The following is a 15,538-nucleotide window of genomic DNA, read 5'->3' on the forward strand; positions in this document are numbered from 1 at the left end:
ATACTTAGAAAGTGCTTTCAAAATAACCTGCGGTGTCGAGTCATTAAAATGTTAGCAATAAAATTTATGTCACACTGTCCTCACATGGGAGTGCCATGAGAAAAACGTTTTTTTTTTTCCCTTTTCCTTTTTTTTTGTGTGGGACCTTCAGCTCCTCTGATAATATCTATGAGATCATGTTGCAGCGACAGAGAGAAAGACAGAGAGATGACTATACCTCTTTTAAGTGCACTTTGTCATTTGATGAGACCAAGGTAATGACAGCTCCTCATTAAAGACAGATTACACTGACAGATACGAACACTTGACCTTTATGAATGGTTTTCCAATAACATTCTTCATGTTCTCAAGGAACATGACATGATTCTGTGTTGTCATGAGTATTTCAGACAAGATATTTTATTGTTATATTACACAGTTTATCAATCAGTAACACACACACACACTTGTTTTTGTGAAAAGTGGGGACACCCCATAGGTGTAATGGTTTTTATACTGTACAAACTGTATATTCTATCGCCTTACACCAATCCTACGCCTAACCCTAACCCTCACAGGAAACTTTGAGCATTTTTACTTTATCAAAAAAAAACTCATTCAGTATGATTTATAAGCATTTTGAAAAATGGGGACATGGGTTACGTCCCATAAGTGTCATACCCATGTCATTATACAGAGTTGTGTCCTGATATGTCACAAAAACAAGAGCATACACACACACACACACACACACACATTGGTGTAGAATTTACCTCAATTAAAAATTTCTAGTAAATTTACCTGCCTTACATGCTGTACGAGGTTCATCTTTCAACATTTGGGTAAATTAAGCAAATCTTTGAAAATTTGATAATCATGTTCCTAAACCACCATTAACGTAGAGATGAAGATATTCTTTTTTTGAATGTCCCTTTGACTGAATAACTTGAATAACCTTTACTAAAAGCCCTTGATCTCATAATAAAATAAACAAAATGTTAATAGCTCAGTGTTTATTTACCATTAACTCTGTCTTTGTCTCAAACTGTGGAATCAATAGTTTGTCTCTCCCTCATTTATTCCTTTGCTCCACCCATGCTGTCAGTTTGTCACACAGTGGGAAAAGAGCACTGCAAGTTTGCCAGAGGCCTTTTCATTTTAGCTGCTGTCTTTCATCCTTTTACCTTTATAAATGTAAGCATTGTTATAACAAAAGATTTGTGGTGTTTGACTTGAACTTAGAATTTTTGAGTGATTTCCTCTTCATGTGCAAGACATATTTTGTTAAGTATGTTTTCAATCACTTTAAATTTGAAGCCCTGTGTGTTTTACTTCTAATATATTGTTAAACTGTTACTGTTTATGGTATAGCCTCCGGTCTAAAGTGTTTGTTTGTGTCAATGTCACTCATTTTTGCACCCATTGACAGGAAACCTCATTGAATTTTTAACCTAAGGTGACTTTGGTCATTCCTGTTATACACCTTCTCACACTATTTCTCACCTCACTTTGGTGACTTAAGTGTGGAACATATGTGATATGGGAAGGTAAGGAAGGGTTCTATACCTGCAGTCCCTGCGGCTTTCTGTTGGGATGAGCCTGAACGTGTGATATGCTGCCAGCACTGATGGTACAACTGCCCTCACCATCACAAACCCCAAGGGCCCGATTGATGAGTAAGAACTACATTAGGAATCAAACATGTCTTCACATCTCTGTTCATAAAGAAATATATATGGTATACAGTATAGCACCTTGACAGGCTGTAATTTCAACAGAGTTTATTAAGCTGAGTATTATGTCTAATATGATGGAGCTCAGTTTGATGTCATACAGACGTTTCTTTGTAATGGCCGCCAGCCAACTCAGAACGGTGCAGATCTTCTAAATGGCCTACGGCTTACTAGAAATCTTGGAGTTATTGTCAAAGAGATCAATAAAAAACAAACAAATTAAAAACCAATTAAAAAAGCAAATAAAAATACAAATAAAATAAAAACTAAAGCAAAAATTATAAACATGGCATACACAGGTTAATATAAATATTGCAGGTATTGTCAAAGAGATCAATAAAAAAACAGTTTTGTTTAGCTGTTGGATTTTTTGTTGTATTTTTTTGCTTTTGTTTCATTGTTTTGCTTAACTAAAATCAATCAAAACTGCAGCAAAACAATCTATCAAAACAAGGTAAAACATAATCCACATAAAAAATAATCATTTGAGAGAGATAAAGATAGATAGATAGACAGATAGATAGATAGATAGATAGATAGATAGATAGATAGATAGATAGATAGATGGATGGATAGATAGATAGATGGATAGATAGATGGATGGATGGATGGATGGATGGGTAGACTAACAGTAAAAATGAGCAAACATGGACACTCTTGCTGGTCATGCATCCTTTTCCAGCTTCAGTGACCTCTACTGATGTCTGATGTGGACCAAGTGGAGAGGACAGAAGGCAAATCCTTTCATGCAATGATATTTAAATTAGAATTTGAGTGGATGAGTGTAGTGCAAGGATGAGATTCGATAAGCTGTGCACGGTGGAGGTGGACTATAAGCACTGTTAACCCCTGGATCCACTAGTAAATAATCTGTGATAAGCACTCAGGTAACTCGAAACCATGAATTCTGAAGCTTTTATTTTATTTATTTATTTTAAAGATTTTAATTTTGGGGATGGGGGGGGGGGGGGTATTTTTGCCTTTATATACTTATATATTTAAGTAATAACTCTGTTACCATTCTGATTCTAGGAAATTAATGAACTTCACAGCATAGCTATTTTGACGATAAAGAGAAAATGTATAGTTGGAATCACTTTCAGAATGATTTTTCCCGTCTGATAAACAATAAAAACATTGACAGCCAATCAGAATTAAACTAACAGGAAAAACAGAGATGCTTATAATAAACAGAAAGCTAGCCATCAGCTATTTGTGTTAAAGTTAATCTAGTTATCATTTTCATTCTTTTTTTCAGTTCCTGTTCTTTGAGTTAGCAAAATGTATTTTCACAAGAATTATATTGACTGCAGCACTTTTAAGAGAAAAACCTGACCTCATCTGCATGTCTCAGGCAAAATTGCAGCTCAGGTATGCTCATAAATACATACAAAAGTTTATGGCCATCAAGTTAAGCCAAATGCGAACACCCAGCTTCATAAATCCAGGTGCTGCAAGATTCTTTTTTTTTTTTTGAGCTCATTAAACATCTCGCTGTCACCCTTAACAAAACTGCAGAATATTTCAGTCATGAGAGATAATATGAAAGCTAATATTTATGAGAGCTAATAGTTAAGCACGTTTGATATTTCATATATTCCATCTGTTCGTTTTTCGGAGAAACATAGCAGCAGAGAACCAGTATTCAGGAATGTAATCTTCCAGATTTACTGTCATACAGTCATTTAAGATAAACATTTTCTTGATCTACATAAATACTTTCTGATTTCCAGCATACTACTGGAGGAATTATTTTAAAAAGGTATTATTTTTGTTTGTTGACTTTGCATGAGTTGAGATGCCAAACCAGGGAGCAGGAAAAGACTAGCAGAAATGTCTCTGTCAAGTATGCTTTGTCGTGCCATATCCTGGTGCCAAACTATTCACCATGATCAGTTACACAGCACAGGGCTTAAGGCATGTTTTTTCAAGGATTTATTTGCAGAGCATACAGAATCAAGACTAATCAAAGAAGGATAACTTGAAATATAATATAGAAATGTAATGTATTGTTTTGAATAACTGCTGAAACATGTCTTGGATTTATTGCAACATGTTAAAGGAATTCAACATTTCTGCTATTTCTGTTGGCCATCTATTCAGTTCAGATAAATTCAATTCACATCTATCTATCTATCTATCTATCTATCTATCTATCTATCTATCTATCTATCTATCTATCTATCTATCTATCTATCTATCTATCTATCTATCTATCTATCTATCTATCTATCTATCTATCTATCTATCTATCTATCTATCCATCCATCCATCCATCCATCCATCCATCCATCCATCCATTTATCCATCCATGTATTCCTGTATATAATATAATATAATATAATATAATATAATATAATATAATATAATATAATATAATATAATATAATATAATATAATATAATATAATTTAATATAATATAATATAGCACATGTGAATGTATTTGTATAAAGGTATTGTTTATTTTATTTTTCAAATATTTTTACTGGGACAATTTATAATATAATATTATGTAATATAAATGTGCCAGATTCAGCCAAAAATATTTTGTTAATATTATTGATATAAAAAAACAAAACCACCCATTTACACTTTAAAAAAAAAACATTTCTCAATTAGTTATTATAATAATTAAAATAAATGGTAAGTGCCATTGAATTAAGCATGAAGTTTTGAAGAAGAAAGACTGAAATAGTATTTTTTGTAAAACAATCTAAAACAGATCATATCTCAGAAATAAATAAACACTTAATTTAAAATGTTAAAGTAAAACCACATGAGGAAAAACTAATATTGACAATTTCTACATTCTGTCATTCTGTCTCATTCCTTCTAGTTTTGATTGCCTTACATGAACAAACCCCGAGCAGCAGCGTTGCATAAGCCCTTTAGTAAGTGATTCCCTTTGACTATCAATATTTTTGCTTCTCTCCATCCCAACCCTCTCCCATTCACATTAAAATATGATTTTAATACAGCAGCTCAGGAGGACTGAGGTTCTGCCTCCCAGGTTCACAAGGAGGGTAGGAAAAGAACTCACCTGTACAGACATTTATTTTTCCCTCCCTCCCTCTTGCTCTTTCTCTCTCGCTCTCTCTATAGATATCCCTCTCCGTTGTTTTTCTTGTCAGCAGTCAGTCATTATAAAAGCAGTGACAAGTCAGAGAGGGAATTTTGAGGAGATCCGCAGCTGGTTTGCAGGTATCTGTGTGGACTCGGACTGTCTAAGATTCACAACCTGGGCCTGGAAGCACCACACATACAACGGTAAGTGAACAATTTTGCTCTTAGTATGCACAGTCATCATTTTTCTCCATTCAGTCCATAATAGGATCAACACAGTGGTACAAATAACATTCTAGAAGAGATAAATCTAAGCTAAGAAGTCCAAAGGAAAGGAGTATGCAGTGTAAACATCTGTGGGATTTACTTTTCACTTACACAGATACTATAACACTGTATCCCGTTTGGCACCAATAAATAAGGCATCAAGAAATGTCCCTCGGGGGTTCTTGTTAGGCTTGTCTCCACCTGGATGAAATCTCCGCTGAAGTTCATCTAGAAAACAGAAGAGAGGTATACAGGGGAGAGAGAGAGAGAGAGAGGGCAAGGCAAGGCAGGTGCAGTCAGATTCTATCGGGTCGTCTTCCTATGGCTGCTGAAGTTCGGCAGAGTGCCCATTTTCTCCAGGACATGATTATGGATGTGTCTGATATAACATTTAAAATATGTTCTCATTAGCTCTGAGAGAGGCTCCCAGCTGCCAGTGACCCAAGTGTGTGTAGCTGCGCGCACACGTGTGTGCACATGTGTATGTGTGTATGGGAAAACCTGTTGCAGCAGGTCTATCCCCTGTGGGTTTGTGGCTCCCACAGGTTGGCTAGGGGCCAAATGGACTGAGCCTTTTACAATTTCCCAGTTAGAAGCTCAGAGCTGAGATTTATTTTATAAGGTATTTGTTATAAGATTAATGCAATTCATTATTTGATGAGTAATGTTACAAAAATGTGATCACAGATATGGCAACTGAGATCTAAAAACCTTGTCATATTGTTAGAGTGTTAACTGATCATTTCTTATTACTGATGCCATCAAAATAATAGAGCTGTCAAACATCGCCATCACATCCAAAATAAAAGTTTGAGTTTACATACTATATGTGTGTGTACTGTGTATATTTATTATGTATATATAAATACATGCATGCATATATATATAAAAAAAAAAAAAAAAAAAAAAAAAAAATATATATATATATATATATATATATATATATATATATATATATATATGACTTTGGACCACAAAACCAGTCTTAAGTCGCTGGGGTATATTTATAGCAATAGCCAAATACATTGTATGAGTCAAAATTATTGATTTTATTTTACGCCAAAAATCATGTTTCATGAAGTTATTTTGCAAATTTCCTACTGTAAATACATTAAAACGTAATTTTTAAATTTAGTATTATGCATTGCTAAGAACTTCAGTTGGACAAATTTAAAGGCGATTTTCTTAATATTTAGATTTTTTTTTTGCACGCTCAGATTCTAGATTTTCAAATAGTTGTATCTCAGCCAAATATTGTTCTATCCTAACAAATAACCATACAATAACCATACAATAATTGAAAGCTTATTTATTCAGCTTTCAGATGATGTGTAAATCTTAATTTCGAAAAAATTTACCCTTATGACTTATGTTTTGTGGTCCATGGTCACATTGTGTGTGTTAAATATATACATGCACATGCTATTTGTATATACATAATAAATATACACAGTACAGCCACACATATTATGTAAACATATCTTCTACACATTTTCATATCTGTCTTATTTATTTGATTATGCTGGAAGGCTACTGACATTTCTATCAGGTGCAGGGTTTGGTTGTTTCTACAGTACAGAACATCTCTTAATTAAATTTTCCCAATAAACACTAGCATTTAGCAGCTGCTTGTCACCATTTACTTTCACTGTATGTAAAACAGCAGCATCAACACTCCGCTGAATTTTCTCCGGAAAAAATATATATACAGGATTGGAGCGACATGAGGGTGAGTAAATGATGACAGATTATTCATTTTTGGATGAACTGTCCCTTAAGTGAAGATTCTGCAATTTGACTACATATGGGGAAGTAGGAAGTACTACATCTAAGGTTAAAAAAAAAAAAAAACCTTGTATTTCCAGTGAAGTGGAGTGAAAGTGCTGTTGTAGACATACGGGAAGAAATCCTAGCAATTACTTGATGGATGACGGTGTAAAGGAAGATGCACAGTCCATTTGAAATGCCACTCAAATGTGATGAAAGCAGTTTTAGTGCAGGGGTGGGGCTGTATGGACATGCAACAGACCAGATCAAAGTGAGATAAATGTGATCATATTGAGAGAGGAAGCAGTGTTAAAATGAAATCCTTTTAGAATATAACTGTTTCAGCACTTTTATTCTTACTCACTCCAGATGATCTTCACACACACACACATACACACACACACACACACACACACACACACACACGCGCGCGCACACACACACACTTATATTAGATGATTATATAGCATGGCTTACTGACCTCATTCAGCTTTCTGACCTTTGCTTGATGCTGATGGAAAAATATAATAAAAATATAAATATAATAATCTAAAAAAACACTTCTCAGTGTGCCAAATCAAATACATTTCAATAAAAAATTCATTCAAGCACAACCCGATCAATTGATATTAAATAAGAACCCACTTTTAATTTTGCAGCATGTTTTGAGTTGTACTTGAGTTGGGCCAAAAGTAGTAGTAAAGCTCTTTATGAGTTCAGGTTCCATACAGGAATAACTGAATTTATCCTTCTTTAATAAATCAAGAAAAATTTAACTTAATCCCAGAGGACATATTAACATGAGCTAAATCTTATTTGGTTTCATTTGAAGTTAGACTTGATTAAACTGACCTCAAAGCAGTGATTAACTGAACTTAAATCTAATCATGCAGTATTCTTTTTTTTATTTTTTTTATATTATCTTAGGATTCTGCTAAGAAAGAAAACAGTCCACATACAAAACCATCAGTCTAGTTATAAAACAAGCATCCCAACAATATGACAATGATATCAATTATCTGCTTGAGCCAAGACGGTGATGGCCGTAAATGTCCAGTCAGAAGCATAGAGCTGTGTAAATATACTTTTATTAAATACTTAATTTATACATTTCAGTTATTTGATTATTTACAGTAAAAGACTTATAAAACACACACTTTAAAAATGTATATAGCATAAAATATGGTAATCCTGCCCTATTTGCTTGCCCAATTCTCTTTTAAACACACACACAAGCACCCCATGACCTTTTTGCATATTCAGCTGTTTTCTCTCAAGAAATAACTTGTATCTCAACCATCACAGGTCAAATGATCAGATTAAAAGTCACAGTGATGGACCATAAAGGCCAGCTCAACTTCCTCTCCAATACCGAATTACACTCTATGTTTCAGATGGAGCAAAACTCCCCCATCTCCATTTCATGTCACTAACACACTTCTGCTTCTCTTTCATGGTTTGTTGATAATTTTAATGAGTTTTTGGCTCAAACAGCACAGTCTGCTGACAGAAAGTGAGAGCGGCCTGAATTTCCCGGAATACCGGATACTTATGTGGCCTTATGTTTTACCTGTTTATGATCAGATAGCAGCCAGGGCAGTGAAATACAGCAAATCGGGCCTCTTTCACTGCAAAAGTGAACATAGACCAGCGCTGTTGTAGAAAAAGCATTTGTAGACAGTTGAAAAGGGATTTTCATTACAAGCAGTTACACAGGTATGGCACGTAAAACTGTAGGTTTGCCCAAAGGCCAAATAGCTAGGGAGACAGATTGTTTGGAGACATGAAAAATGCCTTAGGAAAAAATGACTTAAGGTTGATTGTTGCGGTAATAATGTGCAAATATTCACAGTAAGATGCTTTTGCATTAACTGGATGTATTTGCATTAATGTGTAACTGGGTATATATTCCTATGTTGTGAAATGTGCTTGAAAACAGGACCATGTGTGCCCCCAATTAAGCAAGGGTCAAGCCAACAAGCATGACAGCATTCCTCTGTCTAACACCACAGACCCTGACACATGGGTGTGAAAATGTTTGAGGGTAACCTACATTGCTGCAGGTTTTTTTTTGGGGGGGGGGGGCATATTTGCATATTACAGTTTCTCTATTTGGGCTAATTATCAATGTATACTTGTGGTATTTTGAAAAGCAGGTTGTAGGGACGATGTCCTCTGAGTCCCAGGGCCTGCATTTCCCATCTGTAAGCAGCAGCAGCAGCAGCAGCTCACCGATTCCTTCTCCAGGCGACACTCAGTCCTTCGACCATCTAGGGTTGCCCTGCATTCAGATGCCAGAATCACAGGTATTAATCATTGCATTTTGGGATTTGTTTTCATTTTTCAATCAATTTTGTATTACTTTGTTTTGAATTACGTCATTTTATAGACTTGTTTTTTTTAATTCTTTTTACAGAACTATCAACCAGTCAATAAACAGGTAGGTAATAGACAGACCATGAATGAATAAATAAGATGTTTTATCTTTCTACTTACATTGTAATACAAAGTAGATAGATAGATAAATAGATAGATAGATAGATAGATAGATAGATAGATAGATAGATAGATAGATAGATAGATAGATAGATAGATAGACAGATGTTGAAAATGTTTTGGAAAAATGACATATAAGGTAATCTATCTTCTGTATGTGAATCCAGATGAAACTGTCTGATAAGTCCAGACTGTTCTGTAGTTGCCGCTTTTTAAAAACTGCTGCTCACCAGCTGCTCTGATTATGACACTGTGTCATAATTATTACGGTTTGATGAGGACACGAACCCCTGCACAAGGCACTATTCAAGGACACAAGACCCCAGGGCAGAAATAGAAGTATTTCATCCTGCCTTTTCGTCAAATCCTTTTGATTTAATATTAATTAATTATGGCCCCCAGGGAAGGCAGTATGTCACATTAAATGCTTTTATGGACTCTTTAGCAGATGAAAGATCTTTACGTGCTACTGCATTTCCTCTTGGAAAACTGCTTGATGTTAGAGTGCATTAATTAGAAATGAAACTGCAGTGCGGCTTTACACAGAATATGTTTCACATATATTGATACCATAAAATTTTAGGTTGTATGAAATGTCTTATTGATGCAGGTTTGATAGAGGTTTTTACATGATTTTGTTGTTTAATCTATAGTGTCACCAGAGCAATGTTGGAGAAGGGTTTGCACCGTACTCCCAAAGAGAAAGTGTTCCCTACAGGCAGAAGAGTGCTGAGTGCTGTCGTAGACACAGTGTAGACGGAAGCCCTGTTGGACAAGAATCTGGCCTAATGGAGAACAATCACTACCATCCATACAGGCGTCAGTGCAGCGAAGGAGCCATCAGTGAGGTTCAAACCTTCAGTTGTTTTAGAAGAGCTGGATTGGTTGGAAAACTCACCACAACTGATGGAATGGAGGAACATTCCTCTTGGACTCCGCTGAGCACTGATGTGGAGACCACCAGTGTCATGGTGAGAATGAGGGACTTTTTAACACAAAAAAGTTAAGATTTCTTGTTCAGGTGAAAAATTTTTTTTTTTTCCACAAAATATTATTTTAAGCCATTTTCATGTTAAATTAGAAATTAAGTAGACTGTAAATTGTAGCTTTAGAATTATTTGATTTGATTCAACATAAAAGTTATTACACATTAACATTTAGGCTACAATGGCCTAACATAAACTATGAAACATAAAAATGATTTGCGAAACATCTCAGTATTTTTTGTTCATACAATGAAAGTCATTGGTAACAAAACAGCCTTGTTACCAACAGTCTTCAAAATACCTTCTTTCATGTTCCACAAAAGAAAGTAAATCATTCAGGTTTGAGTAAATGATTTTTAATTTTTTATTATTATTATTATTATTTTTATTTATTTTATTAAATGATGCTCTAAATAAGAAACTAAATCTTCCAGCAGGTGGTGGTAAATGTCTTTATGAGTCATTCATTCGAATGTCTTATTCATTTAGGAATTAAGTAAACGGCTCTCTTTATGAATTGGCCTTTGATTCATTGATTCACACGATTCGTTCAAAACGCAGATTGATATAGAAACTAAACAACGCTGTGGTACTTGGAGATGCGAAACAATTCTGCTATGGCCCTGCATCAGATTGGTCAAAAGTCAACTGTGTGAAATGTAAGATGACGTACATATTTGGGGGCAGGGCCAGTGAATTAACTGTGTTTAAGTATTTTAATTGCGTTATTTTTTTGATAACTAAGTTAACGTGTTAAACTGACAGTCCTACTAAAGTCAAGATAACCTACATGGCATGAAAGCTCTTTTAAATTCTTGCCAGGGGCAAAAGACATGGAAAGGAGAAAAGCCAGGCAGATGTGCAAGCAGATGTCCTTATTACACTTTCTAAAGACACATTAATATATGATATGTCAGCATTAAGTAGATCCTGGTCTTTTCTTGGGGCAGGGAACTCAACAACCCTACAATGAGCCTCAGATGAGCTCTGAAGAACCTCCCAGCTACACGTCAGTGAACCATCAGACATACAGTCCCGTCAGTCCTCAACAACATCAGGTACACCTGATAGTGACAGAGTGAAAGAATGTGTGATATACTGGTTATTTAAACTAACATTCAAAGGTTTTGGGTTAATAGAATTTTCTATCTTTATGAGAAATCTCATATCTCACCAAATCAAAAATACCGTACAGTAAAAACTGTAAGATTGTGAAATATTATCATGTGTTTTCTATTTAGAAATATTTTAAAATGTAATTTATTCTTGCAATGGCAAAGCTGGATTTTCAGCACCCATTATTCCAGTCATGAGTGTCACATGATCCTTTAGAAATCATGTTTAATTGATGCTTAAGAAACATTTCTTATAAACAATATTGAAAGCTGTTGCATTAAATCTTTGTGGAAACCATGGTGTTATTTCATGTTTTTTTTAGAAATAAATTAATTTTAATTTGAAATAAATTTCTTGGTAACATTATAAAATCTTTAGTGTCACTTTTGATCATTTTAACGCATCCTGCACTTTTAAACTGTAATGTATGACTATTTATAAATTATAAGGAAGTCAGTATGACTGCTGTATTAGCCTTGGCATGTGTAAGGTAGAAATGATCAAATGGTTTTGGATGCATGTTCACAGTCAAAACATTGGCAGGGAATTCTGCTACATCTTTAGACTGACAAATAACAAAGACTCACTCTTGTTCAATATGGGTGTAGTATGTAATTTTTTTTTTTTTTACTACTAATAACCACACTATTGTTTTTTATGTGTATGTCTGTCTCTAGTTTTACTCTTCAAGAGGAATAGACACTGTTTCACACTACTATAACCAAAGCCTCTCATCAAAAACATCTCAAGAAAATTCTGTCCAGACACTCTTCCCTAAACCTGTCTACTCTTACAGGTACGTCTGCGCACTTCAACTCTTCTATCCTGGTAAACGCAGGCATCTTTTCAAAGCAGCTCTTTCTCTAAAACATCTGTTCACTGTCATCTGAAACCTGTTAGCTCTAAATAGTCTCAGGGCCCAACATATTATACAAGTTTGTTTTAGTCAGACTGTCAGTCTGTGCATTAGTAATGGAGATTTTTCACTGATTCTTTCTGTAGGTTACATATAGTTATACAGTAGGTGGTGATAAGTGACAGTACAATGAGTAAGTCACTGAATTAATTTAAATTTAAATTCCATTCAGGAGCAAAACATTTACAGTACAACCTAACTGCCATTCTATTTAAAATTATTTTACTATTCTTTTTAAAAACTAAATTGCAGACAGCGAAACTATGTAACCAGCAGTCTGTAATAAAACGATTTGATTCCTATCATTATTCATGTGAATGTACTGTCGTTTTGGATAAAATTGCCCGCCAGATGCATAAAAATGTAACTTACACCACATCCAAACAAATCAAAATAAACCAATGCATCACAGTTTGATTGGTAATGTTCATTGTTGAACATTTCTTTTCAGTATTCTCATCTTCCTGGCTCTGAGGAATAGCAAAACAGGCAGTCTACCAGTAAGTGAGATCTACAGCTTCATGACAGAGCATTTCCCCTACTTTAAGGTAAACTGCACTACCGCATCTCAGAATAATTTTTACATCTAATATACTTTGATCTACAGTGATACCTTGGATCCCGACAGAAGCCTGTGCATGATTAATGTAACAAATACAGAATACAATCAGAGTTATTTACCAGGAGTAATTTCCTCAGGCTTTGTGGAAAATGCCTGTTGTGGCATGATCTTTATTTACCTGATGGTTTGGTTCACCCTCCTCTTGAAGCTGTGCTGGTAAAGGGATTTACAGTGTGACATTATTTTGGCTCATCATTAGGTAAACATGCAGATCCAGTGTTGATTTCACTGAGGGAAGGGCTGTAAGTTATAAAGATGATGGGGTTTCTGTGAACACCTTAGAATATTCTAGAAACCAACTTGACAACCTCTTCACAATGCCATAATGAACCACTATTTCATTTGTTATTCCTCAGACAGCACCTGATGGCTGGAAGAATTCTGTCAGACACAACCTCTCTTTGAACAAATGCTTTGAGAAAGTGGAGAACAAGAATGGGAACTCTTCTCGAAAGGGCTGCCTGTGGGCTCTGAACCCAGCGAAGGTAGAAAAGATGCAGGAGGAACTTCACAAGTGGAGACGTAAAGATCCCCTGACTGTCCGGAGGAGCATGGCCCGACCAGGTGCGCAAAGGGGTCAGATGCCAATAGGCAAATACTGTCATATTCAAGGTCATATTTGTTGGTCTGAACATTAAATGTGCAATCAATTTCCCAGATTACCCAAATTCACCTATGCATGATGATTATTTTAAATGCGTGTGCTCCTATCCTTTTATATAAAAAATATATATATATATTTTAATGCTAAAATGTTTACAAATGTTCAGAATAGACAAAGAAAGACAAAGTATTAAATATATTTCCTTTAGCAAAATACAAAGAGATCCACATCCAGGTACTTGCATAGTAAGCAAAATAAAAAGCCATTAGATGTCTCTTGGGAGTTCATGAATTATTCAAACAGTCCAAAATATAAAAATAATTGTTTTTTTTTTTAAGTATGCAGAGGTATATTTTTTAAAAGCTATGTAAATATATCACTGTTGAACAAATAAAAAGAAAAAGCACATGAAAGCAAAACTAATAATTACAGAAATTTAGAAAAATATATATCTTCATTAAGACCAGGATACGAGAGAGCATTCAATTTATTGAAACTGTCTAATTAAGAAACTTTCTCCATAGAATAGTATTTCGATCAGTAGGTTTTCTATAGACAGAAGTATGTCGATTCCCTTATGCATCCTTACTGATGGTTAAATAATATATATATATATATATATATATATATATATATATATATATATATATGTGTGTGTGTGTGTGTGTGTGTGTGTGTGTGTGTGTGTTGTATATTTTTTAAATGTTAAAGTGTTGTTATACATGCTCACAAAGACTGCATTTATTTGATTGAAAAATCAATTTAATGCATCCTTGCTGAATAAAAATATTAATAAATTAAAAAAAAACTTACGGACCCCAGATGTTTTAGATATTACACAATATTGCTTGTTTATATGGTAAAATATATATTTATATAATGTATATTAAAAATATTTATTTATGCTCATTGTTTTAGAGGAACTGGAACGTCTTCTTGGGGAGAGACCTGAAAAATTGAAGTCTCTTGGAGCTCACTTTAGTCTACCAAGCAGCCATACACATTCTCAACCTTTAAGAGTTGCCATGCATCCAGCTTACAGCCACCAACCTGTCCATGACACAAGCTTCCCGCATCAGCAGTCTCTCTACAACCTTTTACCCTCTCAAACTGTCATCCCACCTCCCCCCTACTTATCCCCTGGTCCTTTATCTTTCTCATACTACCCCCCTGTCACCCATCAGCCCAGTGCCGGACATCCCTCCAGTCCCAGGACAGGCTGCTTGGATTCCCCCTTACCAGCACACACCCCACCGAGCTACAGCACCGCCCTGCAGGCTGGTCACAGCGCTACAGCAAGCATGCAGGAGCTTCTGCTGGATGGAGAAACCAGTAATGATGTCGATGCATTAAATCCCAGCCTCACAGATCTACAAATACATGGTAAGATCGGGTTTGAAACATTGGGCACGTTTGCAGAGGTCGAGCTGCTTCGTTGTTCACGACTTGTTGTCTGTCTTTGTTTAAAGGGAATCTTTGGGAGGAGCTAAGGAACGACAGCCTCGCTCCGGATACTCTGGTAGTCATGGACGGTCTTAATCAAAACCGGGATAGTGTGGGGGTCTGTGGGGGTTTAGCAGAGACTGATGCTGGGATGCAAGGCAGTATTTCTGAGCTTTATCTCAGCGGGCTCTACACAACCCCTATTCCTCTGCTATGAGAAAAACTAAAAACAAATAAACCCGGCGTCATCTTTGCTGTTCAAAATAGAAAAAAAGTTTATATTTTTGAATGCCTAAAAGTATGATTTCTGTGCTAAATGGTGTGTTTGAGTTATACAAATGACGTTAATTTGAAAAATTCAGTCTAGAAATTATTTTTACTTTGAAATTGCTAGGACATTTCACAATTAGTTAGCGACAAAGCAGGTAACAATTTAGTAGAAAAACTAACATACTCCAGTAATCTTTATTTTAGTTACAACCTTTTTGACTCAGAGACCCCCATTATCTAGAAGAATATTTTAAGATGCTACGGCTTATCCTGAT

At 35.2% G+C, this 15,538-nt stretch overlaps 1 protein-coding gene across 2 annotated transcripts; it reads left to right on the forward strand.

Annotated features, from left to right (window-relative positions):
* The first annotated feature begins 4,852 nt into the window (after positions 1-4,852).
* On the forward strand, positions 4,853-15,309 carry LOC127972259 (forkhead box protein N1). Of its 2 annotated transcripts, XM_052575619.1 has the most exons (10): positions 4,853-4,980; positions 8,967-9,116; positions 9,227-9,250; positions 9,960-10,277; positions 11,243-11,350; positions 12,086-12,204; positions 12,776-12,872; positions 13,303-13,510; positions 14,469-14,933; positions 15,020-15,309. In XM_052575619.1, exons 2-10 carry the CDS (start codon positions 8,979-8,981, stop codon positions 15,208-15,210), a joined length of 1,668 nt encoding a protein of 555 aa, XP_052431579.1. In that variant the 5' UTR covers positions 4,853-4,980; positions 8,967-8,978; the 3' UTR covers positions 15,211-15,309. The 2 variants fall into 2 exon arrangements, with proteins under 2 accessions (XP_052431579.1, XP_052431578.1); XM_052575618.1 differs by lacking the exon at positions 4,853-4,980 and having other exon boundaries at positions 8,936-9,116.
* The last annotated feature ends 229 nt before the right edge of the window (positions 15,310-15,538 follow it).

This window comes from Carassius gibelio, chromosome B15 (assembly GCF_023724105.1).
Source record: "Carassius gibelio isolate Cgi1373 ecotype wild population from Czech Republic chromosome B15, carGib1.2-hapl.c, whole genome shotgun sequence".
NCBI lineage: Eukaryota > Metazoa > Chordata > Actinopteri > Cypriniformes > Cyprinidae > Carassius > Carassius gibelio.